Source organism: Arabidopsis lyrata, assembly GCF_000004255.2.
Source record: "Arabidopsis lyrata subsp. lyrata unplaced genomic scaffold ARALYscaffold_6, whole genome shotgun sequence".
NCBI lineage: Eukaryota > Viridiplantae > Streptophyta > Magnoliopsida > Brassicales > Brassicaceae > Arabidopsis > Arabidopsis lyrata.
In genome coordinates, this window is record NW_003302550.1 from 24,382,731 (window position 1) to 24,401,564 (window position 18,834).

The 18,834-nt window shown below is 37.5% G+C and overlaps 7 protein-coding genes across 10 annotated transcripts; 3 read left to right on the top strand and 4 right to left on the bottom strand.

The window, feature by feature from the left end:
• Nucleotides 1-375: 375 nt before the first annotated feature.
• LOC110227523 (pentatricopeptide repeat-containing protein At4g01400, mitochondrial) lies at nt 376-2,042 on the top strand. Its single transcript, XM_021021923.1, has one exon. It carries the CDS (start codon nt 572-574, stop codon nt 1,976-1,978), a length of 1,407 nt encoding a protein of 468 aa, XP_020877582.1. The 5' UTR covers nt 376-571; the 3' UTR covers nt 1,979-2,042.
• On the top strand, nt 2,000-4,788 carry LOC9311053 (conserved oligomeric Golgi complex subunit 4). The gene is made up of 2 exons (XM_021021922.1): nt 2,000-3,766; nt 4,100-4,788. Exons 1-2 carry the CDS (start codon nt 2,180-2,182, stop codon nt 4,727-4,729), a joined length of 2,217 nt encoding a protein of 738 aa, XP_020877581.1. The 5' UTR covers nt 2,000-2,179; the 3' UTR covers nt 4,730-4,788.
• A 474-nt stretch (nt 4,789-5,262) lies between these two features.
• On the top strand, nt 5,263-7,567 carry LOC9308964 (MATH domain and coiled-coil domain-containing protein At3g58210). Of its 2 annotated transcripts, XM_002872849.2 has the most exons (7): nt 5,263-5,353; nt 5,449-5,568; nt 6,241-6,250; nt 6,365-6,510; nt 6,595-6,859; nt 6,949-7,115; nt 7,205-7,567. In XM_002872849.2, exons 1-7 carry the CDS (start codon nt 5,329-5,331, stop codon nt 7,348-7,350), a joined length of 879 nt encoding a protein of 292 aa, XP_002872895.2. In that variant the 5' UTR covers nt 5,263-5,328; the 3' UTR covers nt 7,351-7,567. The 2 variants fall into 2 exon arrangements, with proteins under 2 accessions (XP_002872895.2, XP_020879265.1); XM_021023606.1 differs by lacking the exon at nt 6,241-6,250 and having other exon boundaries at nt 5,449-5,540.
• Nucleotides 7,568-7,982: 415 nt separating this feature from the next.
• Nucleotides 7,983-10,045, bottom strand: LOC9308965 (mitogen-activated protein kinase 4). Its single transcript, XM_002874940.2, has 6 exons — nt 9,704-10,045; nt 9,437-9,566; nt 9,231-9,368; nt 8,671-9,003; nt 8,403-8,586; nt 7,983-8,328 (listed from the first exon to the last, which is right to left on the bottom strand). Exons 1-6 carry the CDS (start codon nt 9,871-9,873, stop codon nt 8,156-8,158), a joined length of 1,128 nt encoding a protein of 375 aa, XP_002874986.1. The 5' UTR covers nt 9,874-10,045; the 3' UTR covers nt 7,983-8,155.
• A 543-nt stretch (nt 10,046-10,588) lies between these two features.
• Nucleotides 10,589-12,299, bottom strand: LOC9311054 (protein BPS1, chloroplastic). 3 transcript variants are annotated; one of them, XM_021023604.1, is made up of 2 exons: nt 12,200-12,299; nt 10,589-11,792 (listed from the first exon to the last, which is right to left on the bottom strand). In XM_021023604.1, the coding sequence occupies exon 2, from the start codon at nt 11,785-11,787 to the stop codon at nt 10,705-10,707; it is 1,083 nt and encodes a 360-aa protein (XP_020879263.1). In that variant the 5' UTR covers nt 11,788-11,792; nt 12,200-12,299; the 3' UTR covers nt 10,589-10,704. The 3 variants fall into 3 exon arrangements, with proteins under 3 accessions (XP_020879263.1, XP_002874987.1, XP_020879264.1); XM_002874941.2 differs by lacking the exon at nt 12,200-12,299 and adding an exon at nt 12,055-12,193; XM_021023605.1 differs by lacking the exon at nt 12,200-12,299 and adding an exon at nt 12,092-12,181.
• Nucleotides 12,300-12,676: 377 nt separating this feature from the next.
• On the bottom strand, nt 12,677-13,689 carry LOC110227836 (TATA box-binding protein-associated factor RNA polymerase I subunit B). Its single transcript, XM_021023607.1, is given in 4 exon segments — nt 12,677-13,387; nt 13,389-13,414; nt 13,562-13,671; nt 13,674-13,689. Coding segments are annotated over 4 exon segments (639 nt in total). The 3' UTR covers nt 12,677-12,900.
• A 58-nt stretch (nt 13,690-13,747) lies between these two features.
• On the bottom strand, nt 13,748-14,939 carry LOC9311055 (TATA box-binding protein-associated factor RNA polymerase I subunit B). The gene is made up of 2 exons (XM_021021561.1): nt 14,558-14,939; nt 13,748-14,469 (listed from the first exon to the last, which is right to left on the bottom strand). The coding sequence occupies exons 1-2, from the start codon at nt 14,937-14,939 to the stop codon at nt 13,748-13,750; spliced, it is 1,104 nt and encodes a 367-aa protein (XP_020877220.1).
• Between the last annotated feature and the right edge of the window lie 3,895 nt (nt 14,940-18,834).

Here is an 18,834-nt window from a genome sequence, read left to right on the forward strand (position 1 = left end):
CGTTACGGGCTTTACGGCTTGTAAAAGTTAAAACAAAATATCTGTTTGCAATGCCAAATACGAATATTAGCATCTTAATTGGTTATGTGGCCAGATTTTTTTTTTTTCATGCAATCTATCATATTTCACAATTATTAATCAACTGTATGCTATGAACGATTAATTCATGGAAGGTATAGTAAATGAATTAGGTACCACATATATCATATTTGTTCTAAGGTTTAGAAAAAAGAAAGTACAACAGCCTTTTATGTCCACATCTCCAACAATAATTTCGAACAAATTCCATATAATTAAATATACATATAAACTCATATTAATAAGCTTCCAAAATAATTAATATGAAGAATCTGTTATTAATTCACACTAACCGAGATACCGCACCGACACCGTATTCACCGACAATGATACGGATAGTACCTGGGCCTATATCTAAAGCCCATTTTATTAATTGGGCCTGAGTAATTTAAAACTATTGTGTACACCTGCTTAACTGATTCATCTCTCACTTCTAACGGCTGATATATTTGACGACAAAAAAAAACGGCCGATTTATTAAAAGCTCCGAACGATGATTCGCCGGCCGATCTACGACTGCTCCGCCGCTGCTCGCCACCTAATTTCTCCGTTATCGACATTTTCGCGTTTTCTATCTGAACACAAAGCTGGAGAACCGAAGGCCTCGGCTTTGGTATCGAATCCTAGCCCTAAATCCCCAATCGGGTCTCCGACTCGGGTTCAAAAGCTCATAGCTTCGCAATCGGATCCTCTCCTCGCCAAAGAGATTTTCGATTACGCTTCTCAACAGCCCAATTTCCGCCATTCTCAATCTTCTTATCTCATCCTCATTCTCAAACTCGGCCGTGCTAGATATTTCAATCTCATCGACGACGTTCTCGCCAAGCACAGATCAAGTGGTTATCCGTTAACCGGAGAAATTTTCACATATCTGATCAAAGTCTACGCAGAGGCAAAGATACCGGAGAAAGTTTTAAGAACGTTTTACAAAATGCTGGAGTTCAATTTCACGCCGCAGCCAAAACATCTGAATCGGATTCTAGAGGTTCTTGTAAGCCATAGAGGTTATCTCCAGAAAGCTTTTGAGCTTTTCAAGAGTTCACGGCTTCACGGAGTAATGCCTAACACGAGAAGCTACAATATATTGATGCAAGCTTTTTGTTTGAATGATGATTTGAGTATTGCATACCAATTGTTTGGTAAAATGCTTGAGAGAGATGTTGTCCCTGATGTGGAGTCTTATAAGATTCTGATAAAAGGGTTTTGTAGGAAAGGGCAAGTGAATGGTGCTATGGAATTACTGGAAGATATGTTGAATAAAGGATTTGTTCCCGATAGACTGAGTTATACGACATTGTTGAACAGTTTGTGTAGGAAGACGCAGCTCAGAGAGGCTTATAAGCTTTTATGTAGGATGAAGTTAAAAGGTTGTAATCCTGATCTTGTTCATTACAACACGATAATTCTCGGGTTTTGTAGAGAAGATCGCGCGATGGATGCTAGGAAAGTTCTTGATGATATGTTGTCTAACGGTTGCTCGCCTAATTCGGTCTCGTATAGGACATTGATTGGAGGATTGTGTGATCAAGGAATGTTTGATGAAGGGAAGAAGTATCTACAAGAGATGATATCGAAGGGGTTTTCTCCTCATTTCTCGGTTTCGAATTGTTTGGTAAAAGGGTTTTGCAGCTTCGGGAAAGTTGAAGAAGCGTGTGATGTGGTAGAGGTTGTGATGAAGAACGGAGAAATATTGCATTCAGACACTTGGGAGATGATAATTCCATTGATCTGTAAAGAAGATGAGTCGGAGAAGATCAAACGGTTTCTTGAAGATGCTGTAAAGGAAGAGATAACCGGTGATACCAGAATTGTCGATGTCGGTATCGGTTTAGGTTCTTACCTTTCTAGTAAGCTACAGATGAAACGTAAAAATGTTAGAGAGAGGAGGAGACATTTATAGGTTACTGATCCTGAGGAACTGTAGAAGAAACCTCGAGTTTGTTTGCTCAGAAAGTGTTGTGATATTGGTTAGTGGGCCTCATTTGGGCTTTTACTATTATTTTAAGCCCATTTGGCTTCATATCAGATTCTGATCATTTAGTAAGTGAGAGTGGCAACGAATCAGATCTGAATTTCGCCGATTACTCAGAAAATCATAAAAATGCCGGAGCTTGAACAAGACGTTGCGGCGGCGGAGACGGTGGATTCCTCCACCGTGAAATTTGGTACACCAGAAGCACTTGAGTATGTACGGTCGCTCACTGACGTTGGCGCGATGACGCGTCTTCTTCACGAATGTATTGCTTACCAGCGAAGCTTAGACTCAGATCTCGACACGCTTCTATCGCAGCGGACGGAGCTTGATCGGAATCTCGTTCAGCTTCAGAGATCCGCCGAGATTCTCGATATCGTAAAAGCGGATGCAGATCACATGCTCGGAAATGTTCGATCGACTTGTGATCTCGCGGATCAGGTCAGTGGCAAGGTACGAGAACTCGATCTTGCTCAATCTCGTGTTAATGTTACTCTCTCCCGCATTGACGCGATTGTCGAGCGAGGGAATTGTATCGAAGGCGTGAAGACTGCTTTGGAATCGGAGGATTATGAATCTGCTGCGAAATTTGTACAGAGATTTCTCCAGATCGATTCGCAGTACAAGGATTCTGGTTCTGACCAGAGAGAACAGCTTCGCGCGTCGAAGAAGCAGCTTGAAGGTATTGCGAAGAAGAAGCTTTTAGCGGCAATAGACCAGAGGGATCATCCTACGATTTTGAGATTCGTGAGACTGTATTCTCCATTGGGAATGGAGGAAGAAGGTCTACAGCTATACGTTGGTTACTTGAAAAAGGTCATTGCGATGAGAGGAAGGATGGAATATGAAAATGTGGTTGAGCTTATGGAGCAAGGACTCGGACAGGCTAATTTCGTTGGGTGCTTAGCCAATTTGTTTAAGGATATTGTCATGGCTATTGTAGAAAACGATGAGATCTTGAGGGGTCTTTGTGGAGAAGACGGTGTTGTTTATGCGATTTGTGAATTGCAAGAGGAATGTGATTCTAGAGGTTCGTTGATCTTGAAGAAGTACATGGAGTTTAGAAAGTTAGCTAGATTGGCGTCTGATATTAACAATTCTCCGAATCTGAATCTTCTTGCTGGTGGTGCTTCTGAAGGACCAGACCCGAGAGAAGTTGAGCTGTATGTGGAAGAGATACTGTCACTGATGCAGATTGGTGAGGATTATACCGAGTTCGTGGTGTCAAAAATCAAGTCTTTGACGTCGGTAGATCCTGAATTGTTGCCAAGGGCTACAAAAGCATTTAGAAATGGAAGTTTTTGCAAAGTGATTCAGGATGTGACAGGATTCTATGTGATACTAGAAGGGTTCTTTATGGTTGAGAATGTGAGGAAAGCTATAAGGATCGATGAGCATGTACCTGACAGCCTTACCACTTCAATGGTGGACGATGTGTTCTACGTGTTGCAGAGTTGTCTGAGGAGAGCGATTTCAACTTCAAACATCAGTTCTGTGATTGCTGTGTTGAGCAATGCTGGTAGCTTGTTGGGCAATGATTACCATGAAGCTTTACAACAGAAGATTAGAGAGCCAAACCTTGGTGCTAGGTTGTTCTTGGGTGGTATCGGTGTGGAAAACACCGGAACTGAGATTGCAACTGCTTTGAACAATATGGACGTGAGCTGCGAGTACATTATCAAACTAAAAATTGAAATCGAGGAGCAATGTACTGAGGTTAGTTCTCATACTTCTGATACTTGGTGATTTACTTATCTAGGGTACTTAAGGAACAACAATCGGGGATCTATTAGACTAGAATTCTCTTGCTTACTCTTACCTGACTCTATATGGATCTATCTCTCACTTTCTTTGGGTTAAAGTGTTAACATAGATAGCGATAGCTTCATTTTTTGCTAGAGGTAATGCAGGCTCTGTTCATCTCATGAAAATCATGTATATTGGCATTTGAGGAGCGAAACCTATTCTCTATATGTTGATTTGCATTCTTGAATCCTAGACTCCTGGACATATCTGTCTCACTTTCTTTATCATGTGTCGTAATCACAGGTGTTTCCTGCACCAGCAGATCGAGAGAGGATAAAATCATGTTTATCCGAGTTAGGTGAGTTAAGCAACACGTTCAAGCAATTACTCAACTCAGGCATGGAACAGCTAGTGGCAACCGTAACACCAAGAATCCGTCCGGTTCTAGACACTGTAGCTACCATAAGCTACGAGTTAACAGAAACTGAGTACGCAGAGAACGAGGTGAATGACCCGTGGGTCCAAAGACTTCTCCACTCGGTCGAAACAAATGCCGCGTGGCTCCAACCACTCATGACATCCAACAACTACGACTCGTTTCTGCATCTCATAATCGATTTCATAGTTAAAAGACTCGAAGTCATAATGATGCAGAAACGGTTTAGCCAGCTTGGCGGGCTTCAGCTTGACCGGGACACAAGGGCTTTGGTTAGCCATTTCTCGGGAATGACTCAAAGAACAGTGAGAGATAAGTTTGCTCGGTTAACTCAAATGGCGACGATACTGAACTTGGAAAAGGTCTCAGAGATTTTGGACTTTTGGGGAGAGAACTCAGGACCCATGACTTGGAGACTCACACCAGCTGAGGTTAGACGGGTTTTGGGTCTCCGAGTCGAGTTTAAACCCGAATCAATTTCTGCTCTCAAGTTGTGATGTTACTTCTTTGTTTATTATGTCATCTACAATTACTTAAATCCAATTTTTTCATAATCTGATTGGTGAATGAAAACTTAATTAATACCAAACGAACCTAAAAACTCCATCTGCGTTTATGTCATTTACCCTGTTAAAAGTATTTAATCAGTAAAAAACAGTAACAAATATGACGTGGTTAATTTCTTAAGAAAAACTCGATTTTTTTCCCTCTTTCGACTCAGTTCATGTTTTGGATTAAATGTAGTAATTTGAAAAGAAAAAAAATTAAAACAGGAAATGTTTAAAGTATGTAGAATTCTCTTTTCCATTTTAGTTTCAGATAAGTTTAGAATTTAGTTCGACTGTACGAACGTGAATATATGCCCAAAAAGATGTGATGTAGCGTGTAATCCACGTTGGATGCTTTTGTTCGATTCGATAAATGTTGGGTCCAAAACTGAGACATAAGCAAAACATGGGATCCCAATAAATAATTATAAACTCTTGTCCTGTACAATGTCTGTCTATAAATAGACTTACATCTTCAAACATGAGATATGTACAAGTCTCCCCCCACTTAAAAAGATTTAGTTTAATATCGTTTGCAGTTTCTTACAATGTCTCGACCAATCCCTATTGAAGGTAAAAAACAAAAAAAAAAAACATAACTTTGTTGTGTCTGATCTTTTTATCATTATCAGTTCCAATTTATAAGAATAATTTTCTCTTCTTGACAGAAATGGTGAGACTGTTTAAATCGCGTCACACAACATCTCACTCGTTCAAGATAGACAACTTCTCTTTACTCAAAAAGTATGGAATCGAAAAGGTCGAATCCTCTGTTTTCGATCTCGCTGGTTAGGCCTGGGAAAAAAAACCGCTAACCAAATAATCGACCGAACCGAATCGAAAAAAACTGAACCATATCCGAACTGAAGTTTTTAAAATAACCGAATGGTTTGTAAAATCTCCTATCCAAACTAACCGAAACCGAACCGAACCGAACCGATAACCAAACGGTTAACCGAAATATCCAAAAACCTATAAGATACCCAAAAATAATATCCAAAACTATAATTATAACCTCAAAAAATTAATTATTTTTATAATCAAAACAATCAAATACTTTAAATAATCAAAATATTCAAATATTGTTTGTTATATTTATCAAAGTTAAATACTCTTTTACAAAATTGAATCAAATTTTAATTTTTTTCTAATATTTTAATTTTTTTGCATTTTCTTTTTGTATTTTTTTGGTTAATTTTGGTTAGTTTCGGTTATATTCGGTAAATTTCGGTTAATTTGGGTAAAAACCCGAACCAAACCGAACGTGATAAAAGTTTGATTAGTTACGGTTACCTATTTAAATATCCAAACCGAACCGAACCGAAAGGTAACCGAACCGAACCGAACCGAAATTCTTAAAATATCCGAATGGTTATTATATTACCATATCCAAACTAACCGAAACCGAACGTAACCGAACCGAAACCGAATGGTCAACCGAATGCCCATGCCTATCGCTGGTCACAAATGGTGATTAATCTTTTTGATCTTCTTATTATGCTTATTGACATACAACAGAAAAAAAGCAAAAAAAAACAGTTATGACTAACCTCCATATGACTTTGGACTTTGGTATGATAATAGGACACTCTCTGTCTACCCAAATGGGCATAAAAGTGCTAAGGGGACTCATGTCTCCATCTTCTTAATGAATCAAGTTTCAGTTAATGTTTTGCTTACATATAAGCTCTTTGTCGTCAGTCAACTAGAGCGAAAATGGCACAGCAAGAGTCTCTATCTCTCTCTCTCTCACTCATATATCTGTGTGTATATAGGTTTGATATGGCGTCCATGTTGATGTGTTATATGTGCAGGCAAAGACCAATTTGATACAAATCCAGAACCGAGTACTGAGGGGTTTTATGAGTTCATAACTCTTGCTGATCTTAAGAGAAACGGTTACCTTATTGGTGTCAAGTTTTATGAGATTGAACCTGCTAATCCCGGGACTGCAGAATGTTTTAGCTTAATTGAGAAGCCTCTTAATCACAAAGTTACCTGGATGATGAGCAAGTTCTCGTCCTTTAACCCTGGAAAGGTCCATCAGTCTAATGAATTTGTCGTTGGAACCAGGAAATGGTAAATATATATATTGATTCCAACGACTTATTATTCCCGATTAGAAAAACCTTATACTAATGAAAATGCATCACAATATATTTGATCAGGAGAATTGAAGTTCATCCAAGAGGGTATAATGAGGAAAAAGACAAATCATTTTCTGTGTATCTATCCGCAGAAGGGTTTGTCAAGAATGCACCAAACACAAAAACTTACGCGAGGTTCAAGCTGCGGGTATTGGATCAAGTTAGCTGGAATCATGCTGAGAGAGCAGGTTTATATGATCCATCTTTATTAGGAGGAATATGTTTTGGAATTTAAGTCTTGTGATGGTAAAATAATAGTAATCTTTCATTTTTGTAGGTACGGAGTGGTTTGATGCAGAACCTGAGCAAAGTGGCTTCGCGGATTTCATGCCTTTGGGGAAACTAGATGAACCTTATTTGGTGAAGGATAAGCTTTATGTGGGAGTTGAGTTTGAAGTTATTTCTACCACTAATTACTGTTAGCTTCTTGGCTTTAATAAGCCTTATTGTGAGCTAAATATAGCAAGAAATGTTATAATGTATTGAATAAAATGCTGGAGAATGTACCTACTGATGCAGTAATGACTTGGAGGTGGGACTACATCGACCGAGTCTTAGCCAAAGTCATATTTCTCTTTTTGTCATTTGTATAACTAAATAATAAAAAGGAAGAAACAGTTTGCTTCCAAGTTTTTAGGAACCGTGAGGTTCTTTCACTTTTTGTCATCAAAGTCACACTTGCAATTAGTAAAAACCTCTGTCTTGAGGGTAAACTGCAAATGGCAATCAACCAAATCCAAGCTAAGACTAAGAGGATGAAATTGTTGTCACATCATCTCTTCTATGGATCAAACAGATAAGAAGAAGAAACAAACAATTCCTTGTCATTGTCAAGTATGCATCAGATTAAAGAAAAAAAAAAGACCTTTATTCTAATTCCATGTTGGACCTGGAGATCTGATTCACACACTTTCTGTTTATTAGGAATCTTAAATTTGGGATAAGATTCCTGATGCACAGAAAGTGGTTTTCTAATTTCTAGTGGTTACTTTCAGATTAATCGAATTATCATCGAATCAATTTTATGGTATTTTCTTTCGGCTAAAAAGTTAAGAAATTCAAATTCACATTTTTTTCGCAAAACACAGCTCAAAGGTTGTTCCTTTTTTTCAATTTCTTAGGATGTTATTCAAATTACAGACATTATCAAACTTATCAGAGATTTGATAACAAAAGCATAGCAAAGCAAGCGTTTTGATGAGTTTCCATTTTAGGATATTTATCTCTGTCACACTGAGTCTTGAGGATTGAACTTGACTGTTTCACGGTATATAAGCTCCTTAATGTTCTCTTCTGTCAAAGTAGGTTGCTCGAAATCGAAATTGAACGGCCTCACACATACCGGTTCTTCGTTTATATCATGCAGCGGTGCCAAATATGGGTGGCATAACGCCTCATCAACTAGACACACAAAAAAATTGTTCAGATAATAGCCGAAAAACAGAGAAGAAGCAGATATATAAAATATAACTCACCTGTGATGCGTCTGCTTGGATCAAAAACAAGCATTTTCTCCAGCAAATCGACTGCACCAGCCGACATGTTTGGGAATCTAGCAGCAAAGTTCTGTCTCGGGTACTGCGGAAGCTGTCTAACGTATCTTCTTGCATTGTCACTTCTTAAGAATCCCAAGCTTGAGTCATCAGGCGATCCTATAAGCTGCTTTTCAAAGATTCATCAATAAATGCAGATGATACCGTGAAGAAACACAAAGTGGCGATTCTTTGGATGAAACTAGATTACCTCAGTGATGAGTCTAAGCTGATGAACATAATCTTTACCGGGAAACAACGGCTCTCGTGTCATTGTTTCACCGAGTATACAACCGACAGACCAAATATCGATTGCTGCTGTGTATTCTGAGCAATTAAGGAGCAGCTCTGGGGCTCGATACCAACGTGTAACAACATATTCAGTCATGAAGTCTGTCTCGGATTTGGTCCTCGCAAGCCCGAAGTCCCCAAGCTTTAGATCACAATTTGCATTCAGGAGCAAATTGCTGGGTTTCAAATCTCGGTGCAATACATTAGCTGAATGAACGTATTTGAGCCCTCGCAACAACTGATACAGAAAAAACTGCAAAACAAAATCGAGACCAATTACTAAACACAACAAGCCCAACTTCAAAGAGAACAAGCATAACAATGGCTCACACTTATAAGTATCAAGCGATACTAAATCTAACTGTTGTTTTGATCAACCATAATTCATTAGATGCCCTAACACAATAACAGCTGCTCTAGCTGCCTGAACCCAAGTAACTTGTAAAGTAGAAAGAGAAGATTCATCCGCTAGATACATACCCGACAATGATCATCAGTCAACGGTTGGTTAGAGCGTATAATTTGGTGGAGATCAGTGTCCATAAGCTCATAAACAATGTAAACATCATTGAAGTTCTCTCTCTGCGGTGGTTTTATTATATCCTTGACAGCAATCACCTGCACAAATAAACCAATATAAGTAAGATTCACAAAACAAATCCAGAGATGAGATTAGAGTCACGTACATTTTCATGATCCATATGCTTGAGAAGCTTAATCTCTCTCAAAGTTCTTTTAGCATCGATAATATTGTCAAAAGCATTACCGATCTTCTTGATAGCTACTTCCTCTCCAGTCTCTGAGTTTGTAGCAGCACTGATCAACAAATATGAACACAAGTTAAAAGAAACAGATCCGAAAATTGAATTCCAAGAACAATCAATCCCTAACAAAGTAAATCGAGAATCGCTCGAATTAGAAGTTTCTAAGCACAAATCTGGAGAAAAACTGACCAGACAATACCATAAGCGCCTCTACCGATGGGACGAAGAGGAGGAACATACTTTCTAGAAACTTCGAAGAGATTGCCATAGACATTATACTGAACATAGCTACCACCATGAGTAGGCAATCCTTTGCTGCTTTGATCACCTGAACTTCCGAAACAAGTTTCCGCCGACATCGATAAAATGAAGAACCCTAGATACACGCACAGAGAAGAAATTGAGGAGGAATTGAGAAGATGGGTGTTGACATTTCGTTATAAAGTCTCCACCTTTTTTATTTTTATTGCCAAAGGGGATGTCTCCTCTCGGGTCACCCGTGAACCTTAAACCGGGTTTTTTTTCTTCTTTGTAATCTGATGATTGTGTCTCTAAGTAATTGATGAATTTTGTATAATGGAACAAGTTAATGACTTCATGTGGGAATGTTTCTGATATCATAGAATAATGTTACAAGAATTTTATTGACAACTTTTCTCCAATAAGAATTTGAGTATGACTTGGTATATTGGTGGTGTACAAGTCAATGGGCGGCCAAATTGTATTTGACCATAAAACTGACCTTTGATTCCAAATTCATTAATGGAAAAATGTATATGTAAAACAACTTATATAACTAAAAGTTTGGTGCATTTGTTATTTATTATCAATAGCTTGAATATCTATCTGGTTTGCTTTGACTGATAATGTAACCATGAAAATGACACTGATTTTTTTTTTGTCTAGTGATTTACAATGGGCCTCAAGCAAACCCATCACTTATCTATTATGCGTGTGATCATTACCAACTAAGATGGACTGAAGCCGATTTAGGCAGTCCACAAGAGCACAGTTTTTGACTAACTTGAAAATGTAGTTATTAGCTTAGTAACTTCTAAAATATGCTCACTGATCAACACTTAAAAGTACTTTTTAAGTATTTTGTTTCGTTTTAAAATCTCATTTTTTTATCTGCATTTGTACTTAACATCAACGAAAGCACTACCATAATAATTACATGTTTCCTCTATTCACAAACAAATCATAACACTTTTAACCATCGGTGGCAATGCCACTCCCAGCTCTTTAGCGTATTTCGTCCAGAGGCTCTCGAACAATGCGTCTCGGGCAGAGATCACCATCTTCGACAAGCAACGTGTTTCCTTGGAGACAAGCTCAAACCTTTCCGAAAGTTCTATCACTGACTTCTTTAATGGCTCCACCAACAAAATAGGAACTGACCCTTCTTGTACCTCTGAGTAAAGCTTCTTCACACCGGTTTCAACAGCCTCGAGATCTTTTATAACCGTGAATTTGTCTGATAAGAATGTGTTTTTGATCACTGGGTTAATCATGTTCTGCAATTCCATGAAAGCTTGTGCCCATGGAAGTTCCTCCACCTCCTTTGGAATGTTTAGATAGAAGAGATTCTTGGAAGAACCCGAGAACGCTGCAGCAAACACGCTGAATATGTATAAAGTCTTGACCTTTACAGCGTATAGAGCTCGCAAGAGGACTTTTCCTTCCGCAGAGTGTTTCTTCTTCGCCTTCTTGGAGAGATGATGATGATCCATCGATTCAACAAGCCTACTCAAAACCGCGCCACAGTTTTCGATTCTCCGGTTCTTGGAAACCATGTGCTGATTCCAACTGTCAAGATGCGATAACGAAAATTCCTCTGAACAGTTGTTTGTCTCCAGCTTACTAAAAGCAAACTTGAGTAATAGATTGCCATGGTTCAGACGATCTATCTCAGAGATGAAGGCGTTGCAGAGTTCAAGGAGGTTCAAGCTAATGTCAGAGTAGATATAAATCAAATTTTCCTCCAAGTCCGATACTGGAAGCTCTAAATCCGTCACGAGCGTCCTGATACTCTTGTGTGTCTCACAAAGAGACTCCATAGCTTGTATCATCCAAGAAACACTAATGATATCATTCTTATCCTTCGGTATAAGTTCTCTAATCGATACCATCAAGTTAGTCTCGAAATTGTTCAACAGTGAGAGAAGCTTTGGCGATAATCGAGCGTTGTTGTTCTTCGTAAACAAAATCTTGAACGGGTTTCGACAGTGGAAGAACCTGTGTGGAGGATCTTGTGTACATTGTTGGCTCATATCAACTGAAAACACAAAAAAAAAGGAAGAAACAAAGTTAGTAATCTGAAACAATGAGCAAACTAATAACATTGTTCTGAATCAAAAATCCGAATCAATAGACCTCAAGATTTCAAAAAAAAACAAAAACAAAAAAAAAGAGACATTATTTAAGTAAACAGAACAAAACCCAGGTCACAAAATCCGAATTCTGGAGATTTCACACCCAAATTGGCATAAAAAGTAAACCAAATTCGCCGACGATTAACATCACCAACGAAAACTGACCTAAAGAGAGAGATTCTTCGGGAATGTTACCGCTTACTTTAATGTTACGCTACTTCAATGAAGGAGAGACAAAAACCTAATCTAACTTTGCAGAGAAAAGAAACCAAAAGAGCGTATAAATAGGAGATGGGTTTAGTGTTCTTACCTACCGAGTAGGCGAGTATATAATAATAAAATTTGGGATTCGAAATGTCAAGGAAACGCAAAAGACTTGAAACGCGTTCTTATAGGGAGGAGGAATCAAAGAAACTTGCCGTGTTCTGCAGATCAACGCTATCGCAACTTTAAGTCCCGCGTTGGTTTTGCTAGTTGTAAAGGACCTTCTTCTGTTTCAGCTACGCGGCTGTGGCGAAGAATAGAGACATATATACACGTGTACGGTTGTGATGTCTCAGTTATTAGTTAGATGTTTCACTCAATCGTTGACATTTGTCAGTATAGTCGCCGGCTATTTCTCAATCCAAGGGGCTAGAAAGTTCCGGAAAACAATTGTTTATTCGGAGGGGTATATTTGTCAATTCTCACGTTGCTCCAAACCCATCTCACTGGGCCGCGTTGGGCTTTTTTTTTTTAGGCCGAAAACAACTAGAAGAGGGTTGATATTATAATATAGACGCTTATCTGAAATGTCATTTTTTGTTAATTAATCGCTGCAACTAATGTTTCTTAGCACCCAAGTAGACGAATCTCTCGAAGCCTCCAGTGAATCTGATTATATCTTTATATATAACATAGGTTAACCTATGAAATCAAAAGCAGCTGCAAATCAGAAAGTTCCAAAACATCCAAATCTGGAGGAAAAGACTTGATCACTAAGCTCTACTCATCCAAATGTGTCTTTGTATCTTAAAAAGGGATAGAAAGTGGAGTTAGATGCAAAACATGATCTATCTTTTTCTCGATCCAAGCCAATCTTCTCTCAAAGCTCAACACACTTCTATGCATATTCCTTGCATCAATCTCAGCGACCATAGCACAAACCCGTAAAAGAATGTAGTAATCAGCATGAGCCGCGTATATCAATGCTCCATCATCATTTTTCCTCACATATTGAAGATAGTCTAGTCTCTTTACCTTCACTCGAGGCGGTATGTATTGGAACAAATTGTCCCTCATGTCTGTTATTAGTCTTCTTATCACTTTCTCCTTGGATTTCTCTTCGTGATTATGCTTATCTGGTGATGAAACACTTTCCAAAGATGGCTCATCACAATCCGTTGACCCGGTTTCGCTTTTTCTTGAACGACTGCTACAAGGGTTGTTTCTGTCCCTCAACTGGCCGACGTTCATGGACAGTTGGTTAAGTGATAAATCATTGTCTTCCCAGTCTCTTGGATGGAATCCCAAACCGTTCAAATTCCTGCCAAATGCGATTTACAAAGAGATGGTTTATAATCAAGAACATCATAAATTACAGTGTCGAAGATTTTTCAAAAAAATCGAGTAAATTTCACATCATATTCCATAGTAGAATTTAAAACAACATAGAAAGATAAACATGCCTCACCTGGTCTTTCGGGTAACTATTCCACAGATTATCAACAGTTCTGTATGTGTCATCAGCTGATGCTTCTTCTAAGCCAGCAAAGATCTCGTTTTTCCCATGCAATAAATATGACAAAAGATCCTTTTCATGTTCTGCAAAAGAAAAGGGCATTCAGGAAGGTTAGGATCTAGAGAGATGAACATATCATCACAGGGAATAAAGGAATTTACCAACGGTTTCAGCAGCGACCTCGTGATATTTCGTTTCAAGGTTTTTCAAAAGCTCCTCAGTTGCTTTGGTGACATCCTCCTCACTAGCATCAAGCAAACCCAAGCTTTGTTCCCATACACCAAAACCATTGATATTATAAAGCATCCGAATAGCTACGATAATAATAGACATGACATAGACACGAGTGGGAAGCCTGAGCTCGTTCTTTGATAGATACAAATCGGAAGGCATTGACCAGTTGTGTAAGAGACGGACCAGATCAAGAACCTTCTCCTTGGGAATAGACAACCGCTCTAGATAGTTTGAAGCTATAGCATAGAAATTCACAGGAGGCAAAGGCAAACCGATGATATCAGCAATGGAAGCAACTTGAGCTTCTAATCTCTGAGCAGAAACAATCTGACTAGGCTTAAACATCACGCTTACAGACACAGGACACGCAGCTGATCTGTCTCCCATTTGCTCTCGAATCTTGAGAAAAGAAGAAAGATACGGAAACTTTCCTTGTCGTGCCCATCTAACTATATCCGTGGGTGTTCCAGCTTTGTGACAAGCAAGGAAAGATAAAGCCAAAGAAGACGATAAAGGCAGAGACTTTTTAAGCTGACTTAACCATATCGTTACTGCTCTTTTACCATATAAGTTTTGAGGTTCTTCGGAGGCTTTACCACGCTTAACCTCTGGCTCTCTTACTTCTCCTGAAAAAAACTCAAAACATCAATGACTGGAAAAAAAAAAAAAAAAAAAAGAGAAAATGTGAAGCAATTAGAGAAGAGGCAAAGCAACCCTCTGATTGGAGCTCGGATTCAAGAATCGCCTTATCAGCCCAATCATCATCGACCAAACCAATAATCAATGGCGTCACATTGAATTTCTCAACCAACGCATCGCACTGATAAGTTATCATCATCAGTAAACCTTTGACGTATCTATCTCTGGTCTCCTTGTAATAATCCTCGTAACTCAATTTGACAGGCTCTGGGTTTGGTGCTGGTTCAGGGCGAGTGTCTTGTTTTCGATAAGTTCCGCCACCGCCGGCTCCGCCCAAATCTTCGCCGTCGACGCCTGTTTGGATAATACCGTCCGCCTGAGTAGAGCATTGTAGGCAGTAAAAAAAACCATCTCCTCCATCTTCAAAGCTGTCGCTCTCGCAAATATGGCAAATCATCGTCGTTGATGAAGAATGACAAGATTGCGTCAACGAAACACTCTTCGGGCGTTCAGGACTCTTAAGAAGAATAAATGGGCCGTAGGCCCGCCCCTTCTTCACGCCTACTTTATTATATAAAGTTGTAGGGAATCCGAAAATTTAGGCTATCAAATTTAATTATTAAGTAATTAGACAGAATAACTCATTAGGAAAAGTCATATGCTGCGATTTGTATTCTCTAAATGTTCGAATTACTGAAGACTAGAGATTTAGGCCATGAATATTTACTAGTTTTTAAGTGGTTTTTTGGTTTTTAAAATTTTGGTTTTTGGTTTTTTGTTATAAATATAAAAATTAATTAAAAAATCAAAAAATCAAAAAAAAAAACATAATCACGTTGAAAAATAAAATTTTCCACAAAATCATGATACTCTTTGAAACTTGGAAAAACCACTCAAAAACTAGTTTTTCTAAATTTTATGAAATCTAGTTTTTTTAAATCTTGAATGGTGAAAAAATAGATTTTTTCATAAACAAAAACCAAAAGTTACTTAAAAACTACTCCCTCTGTTCCACAAAATTTGATGTTGTGGGTTTCTTTTTTGTTCCACAAAGATTGATGTTTTGTATCAATTTTATTATTATTTTTATGTGTGGCCAATAGAGAGAGAGGAGAGAAATAGAATTAATATTATTAAACAAACAAAATAGTAATTAAAAAGTATAAAATTTATATTTTCTTAATTTGTGTGCAAAATACACAACATCAAACTTCATAGAACAGAGGGAATAGTAATCATTCAAGGCCTTATTTTGAGAAGCCTATTTACAATGCTTCCATATAAAATAAACATACTACAGTAAAACCTCTATAAATTAATACTCTATAAATTAATAACCTCGTTAAATTAATAAATTCTTCCGGTCCCGAGTAAGTACCAGTGTAAAATATGACATAAATCGATAAATTAATAAAATAATAATTTTTTTGAAAATCTCATGTAAACATATGGTCCCATCTATATCATAAATTAATAATTGTATTAACTTATCAATATATATATATACATTATATAAATTTATATATGTTATATATGAATTACTATGATATATATTTAAAATATTATATGTAAAAAATTTGATGAAATATGACTCTATTATTCGAAAAAAGTTTGTGTTGTTTTTTAAACTTAATAATTGTTTCTCTACTTGTAATTAGTTTTTAAAAGATATTGTTAATAAAGAAAAATTTTATATTTAGATAGAATTTTTTTTAAGAAATTACAAAATTAGCAAAATCTCTCTATAAATTAATAATTATTAATTTATCGATAAATTAATACCTCTCTAAATTAATAAAATTTCATAGTCCCAACATTATTAATTTATAGAGGTTTTACTGTAGTTCGAAAAATGAAAATAGAACGCATTTACTTTAGTTGTTACATACATACTTTAGCATTAGGTATAGACGTGTATAGTTATTTATTAATCTAATTGAGATAGGTCTATTGTATCTTACTAGGATCGGACATATATATTGGTTTACATGTAATGTTGTGATGTTGATTTTAATATTGTGCATATTTTTAGTAGAGCGAATCGTGTAGTGTACTTATAAATATTTATAATAGCGAATTGTTGAAAAAATATTAAATTGTTTATAATTAAAACCCATCATATTAATTATGATTTAGCCGCAAAATGGAAATTTATGTTTACGAATTTTAAAATTAGACAATTCATAGAACTAGAGCCGTCAAAATAGGTCAAAAAGTGGTCTCATGGATTGATCTGCAGTGGGTCATAGGTTTAAAGAATTCTTAATAAATGAAATTAATATTTATAAAATTAATGATATATAAGATTATTTTCTCTTCATTTGTTGTAGTAGTATTTTTAATTTTTATTAAATATAAAACTATTTGAACTTAAGATTTATATTCGTGATCAAGAACAACATGGGTTTTGTTGGACGTATGCTTTATTTGATTCGATTAGTGCTTCAAAAGTACTAAAAGGCTTGGAAATGGAATTTACACATTTGTGTACACATTACTTGTGCGAACGTGTTTGTTCAGTTGAGTTAAGAAGAACTCTTGTACCTGAAGATAAAGGGCATCGTTGCTATGATCGTAAAATTTTACTTGTAACATTGTACGTTTAAACGCACAGAATACCGATAAAAATACATGACCACAAAGAATTGTAACACATAGAAGACTTATTTCATTACTACACATTGGAGCAAACACTAGTCCATTTGAGAACATGTCTGGTTTCTGCATCTATGATAACTTTCCAAGGTTGGGATAAGCGTGAGATTTACCGTGTTCCTTGAAGAAATGGGCTAAATGTGAAGGTCTGCATGCGGTAGTTATTGTTACGTTGATTGTATAAAAATAGATGGGGAAATAGGTGATAGGTACATGTATATATCTCTTGAAGTATTTTTCATCAAGACTGGTTTGACCCGAAAAGCTAAGAAAAACACATTCTCTTATATTGAACCTAGTGTTGTGCCTACAGATTTAAAGGACTAAGGTAACATTTAAGAATGTGACAGTTTAGATTAACAAATAAGGGGTTAAATATACTTAAACTTAAAATTTGAAAAAAAAAAAGCATTGAAAATAGAAAAAAATCTCTAATAAATGAATAATTAAGTATTAGTATTGTACGAATAAAACTTTGAAATATTGACCATTAAAAGAAGGATTTGAGTAGTTAGACTAAGATAATTTCCATCAAACATGGTCTATAATTTACTATATTTAGTATGGCCTCAGGCATTTGCCCTTTTTCACCCATTGTTTCTCCAAAAGACTAGTTGCAGATGGCTGATTATGGTATAACGTGTGGAAGTCGAAACTAACACAATCGAGATTTGTCTAGGGTTTTATTTTAGGGATACGATATGCAAGAATTCTCAAGAACAACAGAAAGAATTGTAACCAAATATGGTGTTCTTGATATTATTGATGAAAAGAATAGCTTTGATCGTACAAGGAGTTAGATCGTAAAAAGAAAAGTGATTTTGCTTCAGAGCTTTGTGTAGTCTAAGTCTAGAGCGTTATTGCTTGTGTTCTGTGAGAGCTTTGAGTCTCTTTATATAGGGATGGTAAACCGCCCCTCCAGCAATATTCTCGGAAGATTTCCATTTATCTTAAAGTCGGCTTAGAATATCGCGGATTAGGATACTTTCCTTATTCTTCGGAGTTTCCGGAAGTTTTCCTGATTTGAGTTGATCCTTCGAGATTACCATTTTCGAGTATTTCGGAAATAATCCTTCTTTTTCGGAAATGATGCAATCCTGCTCGGAAATGATACTATAAAGGTGACTATTTACCAAGTCCTTGCCTCGGGTGACTGATGACTTCGCCTCGGGTTGCTTGGAGATTGCCTGGTGTATCCGGGTCGGGACATGATGACGATGTGATACATTACCCGAGCCAAGGCAATCTTGAGATGACTGGCTCGGATACCCCCGAGGTGACGGGCTCGGGTACCCCGAGGTGATGGGTTTGGGTACCCCCGAGGTGATGGGCTCGGGTACCCCGAGGTGATGGGCTCGGGCACCCCGAGACAATTGGGCTCGGGTACCCCGAGACGACTGGGCTCGGGTACCCCGAGGTGATGGGCTCGGGTACCCCGAGGTGATGGGCTCGGGTACCCCGAGGTGATGGGCTCGGATACCCCGAGGTGATGGGCTCGGGTACCCAAGCCGATTGGCAGGATACCCGAGCAGATTGGACGAGTACCCCGAGCTGGTTAATTTGCAGGTCAACTCAAGGTGTTGAAGTCTGGCTCGGTACCAAAAGATGGATGAAATCCGACCCCAACATAACGTAAAAGATTAATGTTTTAAGACTAATCAATTTTAATTTCTTGACAATATATATTTAGGTTAAAT